Source organism: Stegodyphus dumicola, chromosome 6, assembly GCF_044657685.1.
Source record: "Stegodyphus dumicola isolate Sdum_Otavi_A_Nest chromosome 6, ASM4465768v1".
NCBI classification, from domain to species: Eukaryota; Metazoa; Arthropoda; class Arachnida; order Araneae; family Eresidae; genus Stegodyphus; species Stegodyphus dumicola.
Window position 1 is genome coordinate 174,949,597 of NC_140773.1, and position 26,027 is coordinate 174,975,623.

The 26,027-nt window shown below is 31.8% G+C and overlaps 1 protein-coding gene across 2 annotated transcripts in view; it reads right to left on the reverse strand.

Moving 5' to 3' along the window:
- The window catches only part of smo (smoothened, frizzled class receptor), a 110,355-nt gene that overhangs the window by 52,285 nt on the left and 32,043 nt on the right, over positions 1 to 26,027 (reverse strand). Inside the window, exons 7-9 of one of the 2 annotated variants that reach the window (XM_085819179.1) lie at positions 12,429 to 12,648; positions 7,976 to 8,099; positions 1,028 to 1,081 (exon numbers count right to left, since the gene is read on the reverse strand). In XM_085819179.1, coding sequence (XP_085675305.1) covers positions 1,028 to 1,081; positions 7,976 to 8,099; positions 12,429 to 12,648 — 398 coding nt within the window. The remainder of the gene's footprint in view (positions 1 to 1,027; positions 1,082 to 7,975; positions 8,100 to 12,428; positions 12,649 to 26,027) is intronic. The other variant, XM_085819180.1, reaches the window with a different exon arrangement.

The following is a 26,027-nucleotide window of genomic DNA, read 5'->3' on the forward strand; positions in this document are numbered from 1 at the left end:
TAGGTTGCCAATTTTATGTTTTTAACAATATTAATTGTTAAAATTTTGTTTATGAAAAATTTTTTCTTTTGCGATGTAATTCGGAAACAGATATAGGTAGAGTCCAAATATTCTTATGGCTTTGACTAAGTATTTTAATCTTAACTTTTAGAATTCATTAAAAAAATTCAGCAGCACTAGGCGCTAATTTTCAGTTTGTTAGTTCTTTCGTGTTTTTTATAAATTGAACTTTGTCTACTTTTCTAATTTCTTGATTAATATTTAGCAGCATATGTGCAAAATATTTTTTCTAGCTTCGTCTTGCATTATTTAAAGGTTTTTACTCCAACTTTGGCAGCAAGGGCATTTGAAGGCTTTGCCCAATTTCTTTTTCCATGTGGATAGTTTTCCCTTCCAAAAAAAAAAAACTGCACTGTAAAGTAGGCTAGCTTCTTCTTTACTGTATCACCAGGCTCAGTTAAATAACATAAAAATTATAGAATGAAGCAGTATGCTTTGCAAGACCTATAAGTTGTCAAATTTTCACCTACTCATGAAAAACATCAACAGACACTCTGAAAAACCTTCAATAGTATTTACCAAATAACATGTAAAAATTGAAATTCACATTATATAGGACAGAAAAAAAACTACCTGAAATCTAAGAATTAATAACCATAGGTCGCATAGTAAAATGTTTAAACATTTGAAAATTGTAAATATGAATGATGACAACTACACCGCAGTACTGGAACATTTTCAATACCATAATTTTGATAATATTGAAATAGCAATCTTGGATATAGTTCCTAACGCTATGTTAAGACTCTTTAAAGAATCAATCTACATTCCGCAACACAAATCTCTTTACCCTTATGGGTTTAACACAATCTTAACAAGACAACTCATAACTAGAAAAAAGACTCAATTTACAGACAATTTAGATTTTTTATTAAAACAACAGAAAGAGGTAATACAGGAAGTGGCAAAGGTAACAGAATTTTTTTTTTCCCACAAAAGATGTGGACAATATAATTTCTAAGTTTACCTATTTCTTTCGAGGAAAGTCTTTCGCCAAAAAAGTCGTCAATTTTCTGCACACCTTCAAAAACAATGTGGAAAATACTTAATTAAAGGAAATTATACTAGTTACAAAATAGTAAAAGATCTAGTAATCAATTTCTGCAATTATAAACTAAGGAAAAGTAGTTTTTTCAAAAGAAAGACTTTTTGTACTATTCATTTCAAACACCCTTACTATAACATCAAAATTAATGAAATTTTTAAAATGTCGCAACATCTTTTACCAGATTAGCACTTTAAAGTCACCCCCTTGTCATAAGTATATTCAAACTTTCGGAAGCATGATTACCAACCACCTCAAAGTTCTTGCTCAAAACATCTGAATATGCACACTATCAGAATACAAAGAATTTGTGGTTCTATATCACTAACACATCATCACAGGCTATCTGAAAATTATACAGGATCAAGAATTAAGAGACTTTAGGCAACACGGCACTAAATATTGACCTACATCCATATCAGCAAAAGTTCTAGTATTCCACAATTTAGTAATGATCTTAATACCTTCATACTAGTTACCGTACCAACTTACCTATGTCTACTTTTCTGGAATGGAAGGAAGCTTTATTAAAAAGATGTCTACTTTTCTGGAATGAAAGGAAGCTTTATTAAAAGATTTTGTCCAAAGGATCAACAGCGGACCTACCTTTCTACAAATTCACAATAAAAAAGTTCTCGAAATTAAAATTCAACAACTACAAGACCAGCTTATTATCACTAAAATAGACAAAGCAAGCAATAACTTCAGTATTATTTGTAAAAAATGCTACTATAATTTAATTCTGAATGAACTCCATAGTACCAACACTTATCAACTTATTAATACCAATGAAAAAATCCTTCTGAAGAAGTTTCGTGCACTGCATAGAAGATTTAAAATTCAACTCAACAACTATTTTAATTGATTTGCAAATCTCTAAGCACTGCCTAAATTTCACAAAAAAATTCTGATTCACAGTAAATGGTACAAAAAATTTTTTTAAACAAATTGACTATCCTTTTGCTAAAAAACTTAAACAAGTTCTTGAAATTATCAATAATTTCAATTTTCAAGACCACAACTTCAACTGGATTATTAATAATAATGAAACTACAATAGATACATTATAGACACTTAAAATAGAAGATATTAATTATTACGATTTTGAAAATCTTTACACCTCTTTGCCTTTAGAAAAAATTTATGAGAGCCTTCCTTTTTTCCCTGATCTTTTCCCACAAACTGTTAAAATATTCTCAAGAGAAGAATGGAAACTTTTCCTGCAAGTTGCAATATTTAACAATTACCTCATTTGTAATAAAAAATTCTATAAGCAAGTTCAAAGAATACCTATGGGCAACAGTTTTTCAACAGCTATATGTACATTATTCCTTTTCACGTGAGAATATAACTTTCAATTGTCACTAGAAATAGAACACAGAAAATTTTTTCCACATGTTTACAGGTATATTGATGACATTATAGCATTCAATAATTTTAACAAAATTGAGCAAGCAAATATTTATCCTTCATGCCTTAAACTCAACAAAGCAAGCCCACAGGAAAATAACATAGTGTACCTATATCTTAATACCACAGATTATATGAAAGTTAAAATTTATGATAAACGTAGAGAATTCAAATTTCACACACTCAAACTGACAAATTGGACTTCTAACATTTCAAAAAGAGTTATGATTAATATAATCAATTTCCAACTATGCATAATTAAAAGAATTTGCAATAACACTGACTTTCTTAAAGAAGAAATTCAATACTTTATTCATATCCTACTAGATAATCAAATCCCATAATCAGTAATAATACATTCACTAAAAAAAGCTGGCATTTACCTTAAAATTTGTTACTTGTAATAAGTGATATGAAATTTTTTATCCAAACCTTTTTTTAGGAGGTACTAGTGGATGACTAATAAAGTAATTTAATGTAAAATATGTAATTTAAATCTTCAATTCTTTTTGTATAGCTTTCATTTAGTAAATAATTTTTGAATATTTTACTGTTCTCTTGATTTACTGGTCATCTTTCCTATATAATAAAAAAAAGGAGCCTATTTTGTTTTATTAGATGTTTTTATAGCTCGATTGCATGAAGAATGATGACTTTTAACTAACAAAACACATTTCCATATCCTGAACTTTCTGGCCAACCTGGCCACAATGGAATTTAAAAATTTCACTGTGATAATTTGGAAATATGTATATTATAATACATTTATTCATTAAAGTGAAATCTTTGCTACCATCCAGAGAAGAAAAAATGATTTTAAGGAAAAATATAACTTCCTGGAATTCTTTTTATTGGGACAGACCTGACGTTCTTTGCCGCATTTCCGTTTCTGGAGCAGTAAGAATTATTTTAAGAGAATTGTAGGAGAAAGCTAGTTCATGGAGAGTCAATCAAAGGATCTGAAAACTTCAGATAATTAAGCTGCTACTGTAGGGAAAACAAATATTTCTTTTAATGTAATAGGGAGAATTTTATATCTTTGTTATTTTTTAATTTTAACAAAAGTTATAAATTTATGTAGTTGAAAAATGAAATCATTTTTCATCTGTAACACAATATAAAATGCACCTTCTTATTCTGAAAAAATTAACTAGTGAAGTTACTTTTATTTTCCTAAACATAGCCAATTTCCATTTGAACTAAAGTAAACAGATGAAATTAAGTTTTAATTGCATAGATTCTAAAATGAAAGGCATAAGTGTGTTTTTATATTTACTGTTCTAAAAGTAAATAAAAAAACTATTTTTTATATTAAAGAAATCAATATAATATATTTCTCTTCGATTATAAGTATGCTAAGGAAATGTTTCTTTAATTCCCATCTAGTAAAAAAAAAAAAAAAAACAATCAAATCAATACTAAAATATATATTGGCGACTTTTTGACACATTACAGTTTGAAATCATTTCTGATTTTAATAAAAAAAAATAAAATTAAAAACTTTAAAAATAGTCCAGTTTAAGAATTACTTTGAAGAAAGTACAGCATAAGAGCCTTGCAAGAAACTAATCTCATAAACTGCTTCTAAATATTTTTATAATCATCCAAATCCTTATTTATGCAGTATTTGTGCCCCATTACTACTGGCAAATGGTACAAGAACGGTATGGCTCTGTGCTGTACAGATTCATTTAAATTAAATTAACAACTCTTTAAAAGTATGCATTGTAAATATTATATCTTCATATTATCTAAATCAAATTAAAAAATTGAAAATCATGTAAAAAACTAAATTAATTTTTGATGGTGTAGAAATAGCAAATAATCCACATAACTAAAACTTTGGATATTTTATTTCAGGAAACTGGAAGTCCTTTCTGTTTTCATATTTATGTTAAGTGAGAAGAATAGCAAGAATGCATGTGTCTCATGTTACCTTATCTCGACCTCAATACATATTTTCCAATACCTCATCTTTGTAAAATCATATTCAAATAATTCCAAATGCCTAAGATAAAACATGGTTCTGATTTCATTCTATGTTTCGAGAAATTTGCAGATGGCAGAGAATCTTCATTGATTTTTCTCGTGCTTTTCCAAATACATCTCTAGTATTTTTCTTGATGCTGTTTCATTCTTAATGTGCTCTTAAAAATATTTTTTAAATTTCACTTCAATTAAAAATAGATTCATTATTATTGCTATTATTCGCATGAGTATACAACAAGAGCAAATATCACATGAGCAAGTATAATACTCGCCGTATGTGTAGACTAAATTAAGGAACTTATAAAGTCTATAAAAAATCGAGGGGAGGAAGGAAAAAAAAAAGTATTAAATTAAGAAATATAGTTTATATAAACTCAGATTTTTGATACAACTCAGATTTTTAATACAACTTAGAAATTTTGGAAAAATATTAAGTGTTTTTAAATGTTATATTCTTGACGTTATGAATATTATATTCTGACATAATATGTTCTGCATTTTCAGGTACACTGTGGTTCAGATAGATATGTAATAAACCATGAATGGATTACAGTTATATAACCTTAATAGGATGAGATACAACCTTAGTACAATGAGAAAATTTCAAATGATTATACTGAATATTTTTAATAATTTAAAAAATTTCAAATATTACAGAAATTCTTTAGTATCTTGAAGAGTATAATTTCTCATTGGATTACTTAAACATTGTTGTAGTTACCTGTTCTAGAAAAAGGAGTACTGAGATATCAGCTAACCATTTAGAAAGTAATCTGGTGTTACATGACATCCATTTGCATCTTAGTGACATTACACACTTTATTATCGTCGATAAACTTTAAGATATTTTTCTTCTGTGTTCCATTACGGCTCCTTTTGATGCTAAATCACTGTTTACTAATGATCCAGTCAAAGGAGCAATAAAATATCTTTAAGCTGGGCTACAATAATTACAGAAATTGAAGAGTTAACTTCTCTTACTAAAGTCTGAATCAGAACCACTTTGGTTGTCAAATTAAAAGAATATCTAAGGGTAATTCTCTCAGTCCTATACTTGCAGGCATTAACATGAGGTCAAATTATTTGAGGAATTATCTTTTTGTTTCAAGATTTTCTGTTATCCAGAGACAATAACATTATATGTTAATTATTATTGCTATTATTCCTGTGAGTACACAGTAAGTGTTTACTTGCCATATGTGTTGACTACATTAAGGAACTTAAAAAGCTTACCACATAAACAACTGAGTTTCATTCAGTTTACCGTATGAGCTACTAACATTATTTAAGCATTGCTACAAAGGTTATAGTATAGTGTATATTCTCAGAAGCGAGTACTACAGATCTTCCTAATTCAACATTTGTAACAATAATTGTTTTAGGAACTGGAATTATTAAGTCATGCATGTAAATGACACTTTTGCACTTTTTGATGGTAATAAAGAAGATTTATCACAGATTTTATATATTATAAATTCAATAGATCCTGCTTTACCGTAAGCTCTTTTGTGTCTATTTACAGCCCCATGTTAAGTCATGTCACCCGACTAAGCAAAAAATAGCCTTTTTTTTTTACTATTTTGGATTTTGCGCTCTCAGAGTTTGTTCCTCAAAATCACTACTCGTTAATGAATTCAATTATTTGAGAGCAGTTGCTGTTGACCAGGGATTTTTTTCCCATTACCATTGATAAAAGTCACTAAAAAAATTTCAACTTGCCATCAAAGAAGACATTCCACTGTTAGAAATAGCATTAATAACCTTGTTGTGCTTCCATTTCATTCTTTTGTTAATTATAAAATTGCATGGATTCTCCGGAAGTTCAATTTTCAATTCTTTTTCTCACATATCAATAAAATCCAAGGTTCGTTTCTTAAATATTCCATTTCTGACTTTAATTCTTGGGGAATTTATAGTATATTGTGTCGGTGTGATTTGAGATATATTGGCCAAACTAAGAGTGCATTGAAGTTTTGCATTAAGAATGAATATGTCCAAAAAGGCAAATTAACAAGTCTTTGACAGCTAATCACAGTTGGGAATTCAATCATAATTTTGACTTTGGTTCTGCAGAAGTTATCCAAAAACCTTCTGCCATTGGTGAATTAGATTTTGAGGCTTTTCACATTCACAATTAGCTTGTTTAGTTAATGACTTGAAAGTCCAATTCAGTCCTTCCTAACACTTTTAAAATTCTATTAATTTAATTTTTCAGTTTTCGTTTCAAATTTTGCCAACAGATGGTGCTATCTTCCTGTTTGCTTTACTGCAGTATGGTACAAATGGGATGTTATGCCCACTGCTTTCCAGTCTTGCAAATTTCTTTGCTCCTGATGAAGAAGGGCCTGTTTGCCGTCGAAATTGTTTGAGCATTTTTTATTGATTGAGCACGTTTTAAGATCTACACCAAATACACAAATATTTCTTTACAAATTTTAAGCTTCACTTTGGCAGATTTTTCTTATGATTTGTCTATCCATGTTTTCTAGAGCTCAGTAGGTAGCACACACAGCTGAGCAAAAGCCATGTATGACAACTAAAACATAATGATCTAGGTCACTGGATAGGCAAAACTTTTATTCCGTTTAATGCTGAAATGATACATATATGACAGGAAGATCACAGACTGTGAGGAAGGAACAAACTCTGGAACTATATTCCTTTTACTCATGAAGGCTTTTTGAATAAACATGTAAATTCTTCAACCAGTCATATCCGAATACTATCTCTAATCCCACTTTTTAAGAATTTTGTAGAATGTTTGTTTCTTCTTTATAGGATGCTGGTAATGGTATGCTGTATGATGCAGAAGTCAGAATTGATGCTTTGTGAGTCTGTCTCCCACTTCATTACTGATGATCCCACACTTGATGGCACCCAACCAAGCAGTGGTCTAGTCTATTTAGGCATAGAAAAGATGATTCTGGATTTTTTTTTTTTTTTTTTCTACTGTTGGATTTTTATTTGTTAGATTCATAATTGCAATTAGACTAGAAGATCTGGATGCATCAGGAAAAACCACTCCTAGTGCTTCAAACATGTATTTTTCTCAGATATTCCAAAAGGAAATTACAAAAAAATCTCCGAATTTCACTATTTTAACAACTTTATGAAACTCATAATTGAAAGATCTACAAATCTATATGAAAAATAAACATTTATATCCAAAAGGATGAGGCCCAAATTCAATTATACACAAGATAAAGCCTAAAATTATTACCCTAAAGGCAACAAATGAATAAATAACTAAATAAAACAATACACAATATTACAGCCATGAAATCAAATAAATTAAAACATTCACAGAAATTTGCAATAAAATGCTTCGTATTAAACTAAGTCTTTACTCATGTCTGCCCTCATATCTTATTTAATACAAAGCTTCCTATTAGATTTGCAGATTGCACATTTTAGAATATACATAACATATATTAATTTTTGGAACAATATAATCAGATGAAAATCATTTACCAGCTACTAAGAAACCTAAACTAATAAAGCCTGCAACTAAAAGGGGGATGAGTAGAAATCCCATTCTCAAATACACATCATCATAACCAACAAAACAAATTCCACTCATAGAATCCCCATCTACCTAAAAAAGACAAAGCAAAGTTTTTGCTATTAATACATAATAATTTAAAATGCTTTAAAATAACATTTCTGTATGTATATTTTTTATTAACAGAAAAAATTACAATTTAAAAATTCACTTTTCCTTAAATTTAGGTCCAACACCTAAAAAATGTTTACTGCAAAAAATTTCAAATAATGGAAACTTAGGGGAAAAAAAAAAAAAAAAAAAAAAAAAAAAAAAAAAACACAACTTTGCATTTACATTCAGATTCTAAGTTAACAACTAAAACAATTTTAAGTAAATAGTTATAATATGCCAACTGTTTTATGAACAGTACCAGATATTCAACAGACAAAACATAAAATCCTGTATGTATGGGGATGGAACATAACAAAGCTGAATAGCAGGCAGGAAAATTTGCTATGACATCATTTCGTTATAACTTAATGCCAAGTCAAATTTTTGCATGTGCTTAGTTTAAAAAGAAAATCTCAATTATTTAAGATACTGCTGTGCACTTTTTTGCTGGATCATTTGCAATGAATACTTTCTACAAATGTCTACAGTTCTATTTTCTCAAGACATGAAATTGGCCTATTGAAAAAATAACATCTTTTTCAAATTATTAATAAAATACTGGTAGTACATTCTGATTATCTACATCCCCATGAACAGTTTGCAACTCATTTGGGAATTTGTGAAATGGCAAAAAAACATTTGCTTGGCTATTTTTATAACTCAGCAGTACTCTTATATTCATGCATAATAATAAAAAGAAGCATTTAATGAGAAATAAAAAATTTTACAAGAGGGAAAAACAAAATCCTATACAGTCAACATTTACATTTTTACAGCTGGTGGACACTGTTTAACAAAATGATTATCTCATCAAAATAGCTATCTAATTCATCACATCTCTCATAGAGTAAAAGCTTGACTATCTGGCATTCAACCAAACAGAATATTTTTGAATTTTACAAAAATCCTCTCCTAAAAAACATTAAATAAATAAGAGATTTTTAATGTCATTTTAGAACTCATAATACTATTAATGCATATACATTGTCATAGAACAGTGTCCTTTATCACCAAAAATCAATACGCATAACATCAGACACAAAGTTGTTAATTTTGTCTTAATGTGAATTCAACTAATTATGAATTCTATTTATAAGTTAAAACATAAATTGATATTAAATAGTTTCAGTACCAATATTTAGTAACCTTAAACCCATTTGATAGCAGACAAACTAGTTCTTATAGAAAAAGTAAAACACTATTAACTAAAAGGAAATTATTTCTTTCATATCCTTAAAAAATAAACAGATTTTTATTTTTTTCCCAAAGTACATGAAGTTAACATGGAAGAAAACTACACATTTCAAGAACTGAATATGTTTACAATTTGAAACAGAATTATAATTCTTTTCCCTTTCTTCATCTGATATAGTATTCTTACTTCACATGGTCAGGCTTCAGTCAGCCTAGAATCATTATAGTATAGTCTAGTTTGAAAATTTCTAAACAAACAATTTTAATTAAGCAAAATAAAAATGGATTAAAAAATCTGATGTGGATACCACATAAATTCCTTGTATGACCCATTAAATTTTGTGCATTTTTTGCTGCATTTCACTTAAACTTCTTTCCTCGAATTTCATTCGAGATATATTTCTCATTCAATCAGTTCAGTTCTCACTTTGCAGCAAGGCAAAAATACATAAAAACTCAAAACATCTTCATTAACAACTGCAAAATACAGAAAAACATAAAACACCAAATACAGTTAAAAACAGTTTACAAACATTTTTTTACAGTTAAAATTTCTATGCAAAAAACAAGCAACTCAGCCAGATTTTTTGGGTGCACAAAACTGAAAGTTTACTTTTGGTCCCACTCGTCAAAGACTCTGAAGGTGGAGCACAAACTGACTTAATTATACTAAAAGTATCAAATGGAAATAAATGGTGGTGTCATTAGGCTTAGTGGCACAAACAACTTTTAAATTATTGATAATTCTATAACTATTTCATGCAGATTAACTAAGGCATAACAACTTAACAGAACATAAGAATAACATAATTCAATCACTTTTAAAGCAAAAAATGCATAATTTACTAACATATAAGAATAAAAATTTGAGCTCACCAAACTGGGTAACAGAGCAGATATATATATATATACATACATACTTTTTGGTGTGGCCGATTGCAACCAAAAAGAGAGGTGCACAACTACAAGTTACAAGAGTCCCTTATACGAAAATTCAACATTCTGAGGCTAGTTGTTTTTGAGTTATGCGAGACACGTACGTACGCATGCAGGTACAAATGTCATGCAAAAACATCGTTCAAATGGATTCGAGAGCAGTCAAAATTGGCATTTTCGTTGAAATACGACACCCAAAATTTTCCAAGATTACAACATCCTTTACTTTGTACAAGGAAGTAAAAATTAGGATACAAAATTCTTTTTTAATGCACTTAAATGATTCGGTTTTTCTCTCTTTCTGCTCTCAAGTCTCATTTTGTTTCATTTATTTTACTGTGGTGTTAAAGTTATGCAATAAGATACATACATCAGTTTTTTCTGAGGTTCCCTGTTGTACATGTTTTGTTGGGCTATTCATTCTTCAGCTCTGCTGAAGGAGGTGGAAAGAGCTCTGACAAGACATACTCTGTGTTAAATTTTATCTCAGTTTGACAACAGCACCTACAACTGCCAGAGTTCAAGATCTTAAGCACAAAGCTTTTGAAAGATGCTATTCTGCTTGCAGTTCAGTGTAATCACAACTGCTTTCCTTAATGTACAAGCTACACAGCACAAGCAAACAGTGGACATCCATAAACTTAATGTGAATAAACTTCTGTCTGTCAGTGTTCAGTAAACAGATCTGCAGTATTAAAATAATGATAATGATGATCATAAAAAGTATATGTGAAAATGATTCTTCTATCACCAAGAAAAAAAAAAAAAAAAAAAAAAAAGTTGTCCTGCAAAATTGTAGGTATGGCTGTGGTTTCTTATTTATCAAAAGTAATATCTAAAACCACAAGAACTCCAATGGTAGATAACAAATTCACAATACCAATTTAGACTGAAGACTGAAATGTAAAACATTCCACTTAGTTAACTGGAAATTCAAGTCAAAGCATTACTTTTTTAACAAGACTTTAAAGATGGAAACTAGAAAATATATATGGTTTAGAATAAAAACAAAGTTCTATTTCATGCAAAGATCATACATGAATAACATTTTAAAGTATATATTTTCCAATAGTATCATTGCAACTATCTTAAAATAAATTCATTTGTGATATATATATTTGTTTGAGATATAGTTTCATACATAAATCATGCACATTGTTACTTATTTTGATTCATTTTTAAATGCCCTGCGCTAGCATGTAATACGGCATTGCAGAAATAATTTTACTTCTTGTGCCAATAACGTGTTGGTAAAATTCTATGCTTTAAGGCTTAACAATCAATGTGGTACAAATAATAATCTTTTATTACCTGTTTTAAATCATAATAAGTAAGTTGGCATACAAGTACAATCTAATTCTATGACACAGCATTAACTATCAATACAACCTCACATGACCAGCAGCAAAAGTGTTAAGCTAGTGATTTTGCATACATCACTTTAAAAAAAGAATGGTTTTCTTCATCAACCTTCTTCCATTTTTCTCTATAATATACAGCATATAATTCAATTGTAATGGCAGAGGGAGTAGCAATTAACTTGTATTTGTTTTGTCAAACGTAAAGTGTACATACTGATGATTTAATTGCCATTTGAGTATAACCTTTCTTAAAAAGTTTTAAATGGCTGGCATAGGTGGAAGATGGGCACAGATTCTGCTGTGGTCATTAGTTTTGCTTTCTTCATATTTTTATTGTATTTTGTGTTTCTGAATTTAACTTTTTTATATTGCACTTATTACCTAAAAATTTATAGGCTTAAAAAATATTATTGATTTTAAAAATATGTTAAATATTTTTTTGCATATTTTGCCTCTTGTATTTATTTCCTCAATTTGTCCCACACTACATGATATCCCACACTACTCGTAGCTTTATATCAAAAGATAATTAATTATAAATGTTATTAATAAACATTTTGTAATCAGTTAGGTCTTGATTATGTCAATCAATTGCCAATACATATTTTTGGCTATTGACCGCCCTTTAAAATTTCGGATTTTGTTTGGATCCTCTGTTTTAAACAATGCATTGATATTCACAATGTTAAATTGCAAGTCTTTTAAATTAAAAAAAATAATTTTTTACTAATATAATAGAATTTCAATCATGACAGTAAAATCATAACAAATAACTTACCCCCTTCATGCCCATGATAATAACAGTAAGTGCAATAGAAAGACTCCATGCAGCGCTATGAAAACTGGAATGTTTTTTCTTAATGATATCTTTGGGAGAGCCAGATGCACGGACCACCAGCAAATACCATGCATATGTTAAGATTATAAACCATACAACTGCAGCCACAACACCAGCATAAACTAACACAAATGTCAAGCTGCACAAGTGTTCTCCAGAACTGAAATGAAATGAAACTGAATTGTGTGAATGATAAATTTTTGGACAGTATACAAAAATGATAACTGTAACAATAGAAGTATGCCTGAAAGGTCAAAAAAATATATCAAGCTATAGCTTTACAGTGACAGAAGTATAAATATATCTGTTATTAAAATCCACAATCTATGCTGAAACCTGACTTCTTAATAAGAACTGTCAAGTTAAAACTTTGATTTAAAGGCAAACAACTGTAGTAAATATGCCAAAAAAATGTATATAGTCCAAAATCCGGACATCCAATATCCAGAATGATCTAGGATCTGGACCTCTAAACCACTAGAAACCCTTCTCCCCCCTTCTTATTTTTTTAGTTCAAAGGGAAGGATTATTGTTTTCCCTGGAGCATCCAATAGCATCAAAAAAATTTAAGTGCATTAGGTTTCCAGTTTTTTATTACGTAGAGATACGTGAGAAAACAATGATATTTCCTTATTATTGCAGTTTCTTTAATCCCAAGTTGGCAGCAGGTTTATCACCAGACTCATGTTTATTTCTTATACAGACAAAAGTCGTTAATTCGGACACCCATAATCCGGAATGATCTGTAATCCGGACCTCAAAGCTACAAACTTTCTGCGCATGTGTCGTGTTGACGCATGCGCGTAAGACCTATACCGCTGCGAATTTGCGTGTGCGTATGCGCAAAATACGTTTACAAAAGCGCATTTAATGTATAACGGACGGGATAAGCTAAGCTAAAATTATCTATTTCAGTTAATGTTGCAGATTGCGTTGTTCCTTAATCTTCGAATTGGATCCGGATTATTATTTTTTGCAGACTGTTAGAGCAATTTTATAAAAGTAAGCTTGAACTTTCGATTATGTCAAATAGAATTTCCGATGTATATTTACTAATATGTAAAGGGATATACAAAGCGAAAGTATCTTTCGGAGTCCATTAAACAAAAAGTGGAATTGCTGCAAAAAATGGATAAAGGCATATCCTTTGTTTATCTAAACTTTAACGTTTGTTTATCTAAATTTTAACGTTTGTTTATCTTTAACGCCGTGGCGGCGTGCAATGAATTGGAAGTTGATCTGTCAGCACTATCCTTATCTTCAGGGCAGATGTTTTTATTTTATTTGGCTTATAATTCCTTATTAAATGTAGTATTTCATCTCGTGTACTCCATCTTTGATATGATTTAAATCAAATTCCTCGTCATTATAATTCGCTTCCGATAGTGAAGAAAGTGACAGAGGTTATTGAAAACAAAAAATTTCGATTGACAAATTAGTCGGTATTCTCGACACAGCAATCATAGGACTTGAACAGCGGAACTTTGTAACTGAACAAGAAATTATGTCTGTTTATAGAATTAAAGAGAATGTATTATCACATAAAAAACGAAGCAACTTAAACAACTTACATTGAAAGAAATGTTTAATAAAGTAAACAAATAAATATTAAGCTTTTTTTTTTTTTTTTTTTGTAAATTTTGATACCCTTTAGATCATAATTGTTCTTTATTTCGTAAATTACAGTTTCATATTTTTAATTTTATAATTTCTGCATGCCATTTTACCAGATTTAAACTGATGATCTATAATCCGGAAAAATCGATAATCCGGAATCGCCGAAGTCCCGACGAGTCCGGATTAACGACTTTTGACTGTATATACACTGGTGTGCAAAAATTAAGGACGAGACTGTTTTTTCAATATAACTTTGTACAAAAGCTTTCCAAATCAACACATTTAATACCGTAAGATCCCAATACGTAAGAACATAAGTAATGTAAGCAACACTTACTAAAAGAGAAATCAGAGGATAAAAAGAAGCTTTATTGAAAAAGTAGCATGGAGCGCAATGCGACTGAAGGCCGAAACATCCCTGTGATGGGTGTCCAGCAAGAAACATCCGGTCTTTAGTAGGGGATATGATCTCCCCTGACTGCTAGGCAGGTTTCACAGCGTCTGCCCATGCTGAGAATGAGGGTGTCAATGAGTTGTTGAGGCATTGCTGCCAATTCGTCTTGCAGCGCCAATCAAAGCGCCGGAATCGTTACTGGTGGTAAGGTACGAGCTGCCAAGCGTCTGCCTAGAAAATCCCATACATGCTCAATGGGATTGAGATCCGGAGATCGTGCCGGTTAATCCATACGTTCAATATCCTCACTCTCTAAGAGCTGTTCGGCAGCTACTGTGCGATGACATGGTGCATTGTCATCCATGAAAAGGAACTGCGAACCCATAGCGCCTCTAAAAAGACGCACATATGAAAGAAGAATCTCGTTACAATAACGGGTCCCGTTGACTGAATCTGCATCGAAGATGTGAAGGTCTGTACGACTACCAAGCATGATGCCTCCCCAAACGAGAACACCGCCACCTCCATACCTGGCCCTTTCAATGATGTTCGAGGGATGATTGTGGCTTCCCCGCTCTCTCCAGATGAGTATGCAATGAGAATCGCTACTCAGACTGAATCTGCTCTCATCTGTAAAGAGTACTCGTCCCCATTCATTGTCTCTCCAATTTTGGTGTTCCCGGCACCACAGAGAACGCCTTCTCCGATGGGTAGGAGTTAGAGGTACACACCGTACAGGGCGTCGTGAAGACAGACCACCACCGTGCAGTCTTCTGGCCATGGTAAAACGAGATATCGGTCGTCCAGTCGCCTGTGTTGTGTGTCTAGCGATTTCTCCTGCTGTCTGCCGCCTGTTTCTTCTGGCCTGTAAGGCAATATACTGGTCATCTGCGGGTGTGGTTCCTTGTGGACGACCACTACTAAACCCTCGGATAGCTGTTCCTGTAGTTTGAAATTGTCTCCAAAGTCATGAAACAATGCTGTGAGCAATTCCGAACTCTGCAGCCACACTTGTCACACTGCGGCCTTCCTCCAACTTCCCAATGATTCGACCTCGGGTAAAAGCATCCAGATGTCGTCTAATGTAATCCAGATGTGAGGATATTGAACGTATGGATTAACCGGCACGATCTCCGGATCTCAATCCCATTGAGCATGTATGGGATTTTCTAGGCAGACGCTTGGCAGCTCGTACCTTACCACCAGTAACGATTCCGGCGCTTTGATTGGCGCTGCAAGACGAATTGGCAGCAATGCCTCAACAACAACGAACAGATTGATTATTCGCCATTTCTCGCTGAGGCAGTAACTCAATGTGATTTTAACTGCTATACGGCGTGCAATCTCTCTGCCAGAAATACTGATCTTACACCGACAACATGCTTGATACTACTCAGACACTCCCCCATTACGTCTACCTGCATATCTGCGCATGTGCTACCGTACATCACCTTACTTAATCTCCTGATTGGTCTTTCTGTCCGCTCTGCCTCTTGGTTCAGCTGATATGCTAATTTTTCGACTTCGTCCTTAATTTTTGCACAACAGTGTACTTTGTGGCTGCTATGTTTCTGTGATTGCTTTTCATGCATATTCAGAAGTATTTTCTTGTCCCAAGAACTTTTGCCACATGAACATCAGAAGGTAAGACTCGTGATGATGGTGAACTCTATATGTCTTGTTAACTATTATTCTGCCGTTTTGTGTGGCACAGTCTTTCAGTATTTTATATAGCTACTGTGGATCAACAAAATGAAATTTATGGTTCACATCAAAATGTCCCTAAGCCATTTTTTCCAATTCCTTTGTTTATATGTTAGCTGGATGTCTGGTAGCTTGTCTATTTGGAATCTGAGCGAAAAATAATTCACAAGTTTCTTGGCATAACCCACAAAATATCCAGTATTGTAGAAGAATCCTAAAGCTATGTTTTTTTCTGATGTAGACAGATTAACATTTATGTTTGCAATTTTTTTAAGGCTATCTACTCACTTATTTGATTGTTGGATTAGATGAAGAGAATATACCTGTGTCATAAATTTGTTCAATTATATTTTCGTTAATACTGAGTTGTTTCTTATACCACTTAATCAGCATCAGTTCCTCTGTTCGACAATAAATAAATCATTATGCTGTTACAAACAGTATTCTGAAACCACTGTTCTAGGTGTCAAAATATATGCTTTTTCTTCACTTACAACTTTACATGTTGCACTTTCAAATGCTGTATTGCAGGTATTAAGGCTACAAGAATCAGAATTTGCAGATCTAGTTTCAAAGGTTTAAATATAGAACCATCTTCTTCAGCTACAAAAATGCAAATGAAGAAAGAAACGTCTGTACTCAGGCGATAACAACAAAAGGAAGGAAATCTTGACTAGCACTTCTCCAGATGAAGAAAACAGTTTTATATTTAAACCTTCGAAACTCGTCCTGCAAATTTACAAATGCTGATTCTTATTGTCTTAACACCTCAAATAATTGTTATTTGGCATGTTATTTTAACTAACTATGTTCACTAAATGCTTTCATTGATATGTATTTTTATTCAATGACCATTTTTTTGGTATTTGAATGTAAGGTCAAATGCATCTTTTTTGGAAAAAAGCTATAATATATTCCTCACTTCTTGGAAAAGGGGGGGAGGTTAACATAGGGAATAAAAAGGAAAATATGTTAACATAGGGAATACTCTGAGCTTTTCTTAATTATAAAATGTTATAAAATTAACATTATTTAATAATAATTTTTTTAATTGTGCTATTGTAATCATTTCTTTTTAACATGTTGAGCTATACAGAAAATCCATAGTTCATAGTAATGAAAAAAATCTGATGTGTGCACCACATGACTTCCTTGCACAGAAATATTAAATTATACGCATTTTTTTTTGCATTTCATTTAAACTTACTGGATTACATTAAATCTACTTCATCCACTGTGCATAAATCAATATAGAATAAATGCACACTTTAAAACTCACTATATTTGTTTACCATTAAATCTACTTCATTCATTGATAGCACATATTCATTGATAGCACATAGCACATAAACCACAATAGAATAAATGAACTCTTTAAAAATTCCTATATTTGTTTACCATAGCAACACTCTGGCCATAGCAACACTCTGGCTGTTAAGTTCACTTAACAGCACTACATTTCAATCCTTTTCTAACTCAAAATGCACAAAATTTATATCATCTTAAGAATTATCTAATCGCTGCCACATGTTCTATTCAAATCAAGACACTTTGTCTAATTAAAAAATTTTGTAGCGAAAAAATTTCAATTGTCTGTTTCGGCGAAACACGTAATGGAGTTAGTTTGATTCGACGTTCAATCAAATATTTCCCTTGAAAAGCCAGATTGGAAGTCGAATTCAGCTAATTTACAATTTTCCGCTTTCAATTTTTATCTGATTTTGTCTGTTTTATGTTTTAACTTGTTCCTTGATTTGATTTTCATATGTTTTAATTTTTCAAGTGTCACATCCATAGGTATTTTATTATTTTTTGCCAATACTAGTTTCTAACGCTAAGTATTTTACTGTGTTTATTTTCTTTTCTCGTGTAGCATGATTTCTAACCCTTCAATGACATTGTTCTTTTAAAATGTGTTGAACATTTTGGAGCCACAGCTCCTGGTAAATTTTAGGCGAGCTTACTACAATTTCTAATTTAGTTATTTTGCAGCATATTGCGCAAAATGTTTTCTAGACCAAATTGGTCATACACTATTGTACTAACTACCTTGCTTGTTATAATAAATCTAAAATGATGTATAAAAGAAATTAAGCAAACAACAACAACAACAAAAAAAAAAAAAAAAAAAAAGGGAAAATTAATTCAGTTCTCACTTCGCGACAAGGCAAAAATACATAAAAACTCAAAATGTCTGTATTGAAACTTATGAAGTAAATCTTAAACACTTATTTTCTCAAATAAATTCCAGAATGGATTAAGCATGATTTAATTTGTAATAATAAAAGAAGGCATTAAATATTCTGTTGTTTCAAATGTTAACAAGCAATGGCCGACATGGAAAGAATTATTAGGCTTAGTGGCACTTAAACAACTTTTAAATTGTTGATAATTCTAAAAATATTGCATAAAGATTTACTAAAGGCATAAAACCTCAACCAGAAGATAAGAACAGCATAATTCAATCATTTTTAAAGCAAAAAATGCATAATTTACAAACATTATAAGAATAAAGAAAGTGAGATCACTGAACTGAGTAACAGAGTGGATATATACAGTGGCTCCCAAAAGTGTTCGTACACTTGTGATTTTCATTGAAATAGGGCTCTATCCATTAATTAAAAGTAAACTTTCTGAATGAGATTTTAATAATAAGATCTTTAATCTATTCCTAACAAAATTACATGAAATATTTTTAAAATATAGCAAACTTTATTTTTAATAAATTAATAATCAAAAAATGACAAACATTTTATCTTACAAAAGTCTTCGTACACTGAAATATTTTTGGATAAAAGCAAACTTACAATAATTCTAAGTTTGATTTTATCAAACTTAGAATAATTTTAAATAATTTAATTTATTAAATTATTTTAATAAATTAAATTATTCAAATTCTAAATAATTTAATTTTTGCATTATGGTGGCATTTAAAAAATTGCTTGGTTTAATTTTTTATTGTTTACTTCATAATATTCCATTTATTGTTCAAAAATGGGTCAAAGTCATAAAGAAATTACAAACAGCATTCGAAACTTGATAATTTTTCCCCATAGTAGCGGTAATTCAATTCGAAATATCGCTAAATTAGTTAATTTATCCCATTCTACAGTGCAGTATGTGATAAAACGCTTTAAAGAAGAAAATCGGATTGAAAAACTAGGTAATAAAAGGTCGACCAAGAAAGTTAACTAAATGTGATAAGATATTTATTATTAGGAAATTTGTGAAAAACCCACATTTAAGTGCTGTAAAAGTTTCTGCAGAATTTAATGCAAAGTTTTCTACTTCAATTTCACCTGAAACTGTTCGACGAGTTCTCAGAGAAGCTGGATTACATGGCGTTCAGCCTATAAAAAAATTTTTGTTGGTGAGAAAAACAGGAAGGTTAGGCTTTCATTCGCAAAATCAATGATAAATACACCCGAAACGTACTGGAATAATGTCCTATTTGCTGATGAAAGCAAATTTAACGTTTTGGGTTCCAATGGTCGAATAACTATGGAGAAGAAAAGATGAGGAACTTTATTCTAAGAACTTAGTTGGAACAATTAAGCATGGCGGTGGAGGTGTTCTTGTGTGGAGGTGCATGGCTACGTAAGGACTAGGTAATTTGGTATTTATTGATGACATAATGAATCAATTATCAGCCCAAAATTTGGGTATCGGAAACAACTTTATTTTTAATCATGATAACGATCCTAAGCATACGGCTCTCAATGTTCACCCGTGGTGTCTCTATAATTGTCCACAGGTTTTGTAAACACCACCTCAGTTGCCAGATTTAAACCCCATGGAACACTTTGGAAAGAACTGGAGGTTAAAGTATGAAAACACGACATCAAAACAAAAAGCGAACTCAAAACAGTCATGACGGAAGAATGGATGAAAATTATAAAAGAACTAGTAAAATCTATTCCCAAACATTTAAAAGCTGTTGTGGATGCTATTAAATATTAATTTAACGAAAAATTAAAATATTTTCTAATATGTCAAAATTTTTTTAAGTGTACAAAGACTTTTGTGAGATAAAATGTTTGTCATTTTTTGATTACAGTAGAAGTCCATTAGTCCGGCATCCAACAGTCCGGAATGCCCGATAGTCCGGCATAGCTCCGGAAAATTGTAAAAATTTTGGTTTTCTCCAAAAGTGTGTCTTTACAGCAAATAAAACCGCTCGAGAGCTATTCGGAAGTTTTCGGGGTAGTTCGAGATCATCCGGAAGCGCTCGATATTGTTCGGAAACAATTAGCGGCCGGCTAGTCTCAGCTGTCACAACAAATTCAGGTGCAGTGCAGCTCCGTTAATCAATCACGAAGCATCTTTGCCATTTTTTTGTGCGTTGTTGTTTTGTGTCCTTTCACATCGCAGTAAACGTAACTTTTGAAACAACTGTTTATAAAAAAAGTGATTTTCGTTCTAACTGTACAGTGACCATGTTTTCAAAACCTAAGCCTTCGAGTTCAAAAGGAGAGAAACGAAAACACGTAACACTGACTCTCAATCAGAAACTAGAAATCATCAAACGGCTAGAAAAAGGCGAGAATAGAAATGTTTTAATGAATGAGTTTAATATTGGCTCATCAACTATTTATGACATTAAAAAACAAAAAGATGAACTAATGAAGTTTGCTTCTCAATCGGTAACAACTGAAAAATTGGCTTCTAGACAAACATTAAAAAAACCAAAACTGGAACAGCTAGATAGTGTATTGTTCAAATGGTTTAGTGCAGTACGTTCTGAAGGAAAGCCGGTAACAGGGCCAATGATTGTTGAAAAGGCAAAGAAATTCGGCCAAGATTTAGGAGTTGCTGAAAGTGAATGTAATTATTCTGATGGTTGGCTCAGAAACTTTAAGTTTCGGCATGGAATTCGAAGACTTGATGTAACTGGAGAAACCCTTTCAGCAAACCAAAACTCTGCAGAAAAATACAAAGACGAGTTTGAGAAAATCGTGGCTGATAATGATTTAACACCTGAACAGATTTACAATGCTGATGAAACAGGGCTATTGTGGCGATGTTTACCAACATCTACACTAGCTGGGGGAGGAGAAAAAGCAGCCAAGAGTTTTAAAAAAAACACAGATTAACCGTTTTGCTATGTGCTAATGCGTCTGGAAACCACCGAGTGACCCCTTTTGTGATAGGTAAATCTGCAAAACCCAGGGCTTTTAAGAATGTTACACACTTGCCTGTCCAATACGATGCTCAATCAAATGCGTGGATAACTGCCGCCCTCTTTAAAGACTGGTTTTTTCACCACTTTGTGCCTGAGGTCAAGGAATCCTTCAAAAGCCTTGGTCTAGCAGAAGATACTAAAGCCATCCTTCTTTTGGACAATTGCAAAGCCCATCCGCTAGTAGATGAGTTAGTTTCTGGAAATATTGTTGCTATTCTGCTCCCACCTAACGTAACATCTTTGATTCAACCCATGGACCAAGGGGTTATTCAAAATTTTAAATGCTTTTATAGAAGGTCTTTTATTCAAGGCCTGTTAAATGCCGACTGTGACGTGACTGATTTTCAAAAAAAGTTTACAGTAAAAGATGCCGTCTATGCTATTGCACAGTCTTGGAACCAGGTAAAAAAAACAACACTCCAAAAATGCTGGAGAAAACTTTGGCCAACTGCAAACCCTGCATCTGACCTAACTCTACAGACTGATGAGGAAGAAAACCATCAAGACGCTCTGACCAAAGTTTTGGATGTTGTTAGAAGTACTGACAATCCCTTGAAAAACCTGCCTGAAGATGAGGTAGAGGAGTGGCTTTTAATCGACGAGAATGAGCCTGTTGAACAAGAACTAACCGATGAGGACATTATCAACATTGTAGTAAACCCTCAGCCTACTCAAAATCTTGAAGAAAATGACTCAGATGCTGAAACGGAAGAAAAGGTAAAAATCAGCTGGGCAGAAGCTGCAGAATCACTAAATAAGTTTATCTCTTTTGCCGAGGCTAGTACTAGCTACAGTGCTTCAGAAATTATTGATTTCCATATCATTAGAAATAAATTTTATACTAAATGCCAAAAGTCAAGAAAACAAAAAGACATTCGTGACTTTTTTAAATCTAAGTGAAATATGTTTTACAGTATGTGTACCTACATTATATGAAATGTAAAATAAACTTTGCTGTATGTATTTGCATACTGTATTTTTAGTTTAATTATTAACCTAATTGTTCTTATAATTACCGCCCGATAGACCAGAATTTTCGGTAGTCCGGCTCCGAGCCGGTCCCGAACGTGCCGGATTATCGGACTTCTACTGTATTAATTTCTTAAAAATAAATCTCATTGAGAAAGTTTACTTTTAATTAATGGATAGAGCCCTATTTCAATGAAAATCACAAGTGTATGAACACTTTTGGGAGCCACTGTATATACATATATTTATATACTTTTGGTGCGGCCAACTGCAACCAAAATATGAGGTGTACATCTACATGTTATAGCAGTCCCTATATACAAAATTTCAACGTTCTGAGGCTACTCTTTTTTGAGTTATGCGAGATACATATGTACGCACAGACACCAGAAAAATTCTCTTTAGAAGTCATTTTAAATTAGTTTTAAATTTTTTTGGGGGGAGAGTCCTTTATTCTGTCCTTATGTACAGATGTCAAGAAAAAACATCGTTAAATTGCATTCAATAGCGGTGAAATATGATGCCTGAAACTTTTCATGATTACAATACTTCCTTTTTACTTCGTACAAAGAAGTAAAAACTTAGAGATAAAAAATTAAATTTTCTTAATAATGTTACCACATTGTGACATTTAGTGCAAATTTATTATAAAATGGCATTTTCATTGTTTTAATGCTACATTAATAAAACTACAATATGAAGTGAGCAATTTCACAAGAACCTATTTTTATGATGTACTTACATAATATTGCAACCACCTTAGTAAAGGTTGCCAAATTTTCAGAATATGCCAAACTCTTGCAACCATGCTCATAACAGTCCTTCAGTAATGTCACCATTTTTGTATGCATTTTTTTTCTTGTATTCTAAGTTCCAAAGGTTTTTTTATGGACAAATATTTTTTCCTTTCAACTCAATTTTAAAGTATCAATTGTGGAATTTGCTAGCTATGTAAGAAATTGTGGTAAAAGTTTTGCAAGAAAACAGTATTTAAGTAATCATCCTTGTTTAATAATTAAAATTTGTATTTTGTATATTTAAATGTGTGTTTTCTTTTGATATGTTAATAATGTTTACCAACTTACAATAAATATCAGTAGAAATGTTTGGGATGTTTTTTAAAAATTTGATGAAAATCGCCAACTTGCAGCCAATAAGTTATGCTTACCTTTTCCTCTGAAAAATCGCTAATTTGCACCAAAGTGGTGGCATTAATATGCAAGTACCTTTTATGATTCAAATTTTAGATTACTGTAAAATGGTAAATAACAAGCTTAGTGTTGTCCAGCATTACCGGTGACTAAACTTTAAATCATCTGATTTCTTCTTAGATATAGAGAAGCAAGAGATCTGTTGCAAGTTTAGTTGAAGGTCGCTTCCTAGTAGGACTGTTTATTTTTTCTGCATCTGCAGGCTTTCATAATGAAAGTTTTAAAATATATGCTTAAACGATGTCTTACAGAAGAAGTATTTTTTTTAAACTTTCAGTAAAGAAATGTCACTGATACTGTAACAATTCTCAGTTATTATGAAACATCAGGTTTAAATTACAGGATTTCCTGTTCTCATGGGAACTAACACCGAGTGTCTGCTAAATGACCAGAAAGTAATCAAAAAAAAAAAAAAAAATCATAAAGGACACTTCCCTTGTGCGGTTCCCTTGCAATGAAAATGTAAAAGGAAAGGAAGAAGTTTTTCTTTGAAAAATGACATAGGTAGAAGTCATACATAAATGACATAGTAGAAGTCAAATGACATAGGTAGACCAAGTGACTGTCTGATCCGCATCATGCGGAAGTTATGTCTGTTTGTTCTGTAGCTGTATTGATGTTATACTTTTATTTAATGAAGAAATCTTTGTTTAAGTTTTACAAATAAATATTTAAAAGACCACTGGTCTGATTATTCCTCCATCTCTCATAAGTTGCTTACATCACAATGCATACAGTATCATTGTTGGTATTTACAATAAAATTTTGACATGTCTGATCTGAGAGATCCTTTGCATCATCAAATCCATTTGGCACAAACTGAGAAGTGTCAGCTTTGTAGCCAGTGTACATGAGAAACTAAATTATACAACAGAAACACTACTGGCATTTTTTACAATGATACTAAAATAAAGTATGTTCCAGTATTGCTGCCACAAAAAATAATTTTTCAATGTTGGGAACAATCGCAACTCAAAAATCATATTTTTCAAGTTATTTCTGTACTGAAGTCCATGAAGTATATGAAAAAAGAAAACAGACAATACATGGCTTACTCACAGCTCTTCTCATCACGGAGTATGCTATACATGATTATCATTAGTGTTACCAATTTATTGATCATTTTGGGACCAGAATAATAAAAAAGTATGACAGATATAATGCCAAAGATGCTGCAGATACTTATACAGTGGAACAATGCCCATCACCAGAATTCTAAGCAACAGAGTTGGCTAATACAGTTTGGTTCCAGTAAGTGCAACAGCAAGCACAACTATACCTACACAGGGTGAGACATTTCCAAATTATGTAAACTTCAATTCTGAGAACTTGACTTAGCCTTCCAGTTTCCCAAATTTGACAGCTTTAGACTTCTTTCTCTAGGATTGTCTGAAAAACAGAATCCTTACCCATTTTTTTGTGAATAACTGATGAATTCAAGAGCGCAACCACCTGTGAAGTACCTGCTATTCCTTAGAAGATGCTGATTATAAATCATGGAAGTCTTTCCATATCACTTTGAAGAATGCATCCAAGCAAGAAGGGAGCTATTTAGAGGTCACTTAAAAGTTCGCTGGTATCTATGCAATCCATATTATACCAATGTGTTAAATCCCTGTATATATACAGTTATCACACAATTACTTAAAATTCGTAAAAAAGTACTTGCCATATTTCTGCTATTATTTAAATTCGGTAGATAAAATATGCACCACTCTCCACAATACACTCATGACCAATATTATCTTTACAATCTGAAAGCATGAAATACGGACTTCTCAGGAACTGTGAATTATAATTGTATAAGTTTGAGTGGAATGATATTAATATATAAATATGAAGGAAAAAATTTAAAAGCACTGTATAAGATATAAAATTGTAGTATGAAACAATAAAAATGGTAATAATAAGTTATAAAAAGAAGTTGGGGAGGGGGAGAATAACCCAGCAAAAAAAAAAAAAAAAAAAAAAAAAAAAGGATCTTGAATTTAGCACGGAAAGTGATCTCCCCTAATTTACACACATGTATCAAAATGTGTTTTCATGCTGACAATAACACTGTTTACCAAAGTTTGGGGAATTAATTCCATTCCTCCAGCAATGCATTCTTTAGGGCATTTATTCTCTAAGAGAATGATGTTTTCATGCAGCTGCTTTTCCAAGGCAGTCCAACAAGTTCTCTACTCAGTTAACATGAAGACATTCTAATGGCCATGGTATTCGTTTACTGTTTTCACTTTCAAGAAATTCATTAATGAGGTTTGCTCAATGTGGACAAGCATTATCATCCACAAATAAAGTCAGATCCATATGCATATCTGAAAAGTCTTACATAAGGTTCTAAGATCTCACCCTTATATCTCTGGCCAGTCTGAAATCCACTGTTGAAAATGTGCAGGGGCATAAATCCATCCATCATTATTCCTCCCCATACTATCACACCTGCAGTACCAAAATGGTAA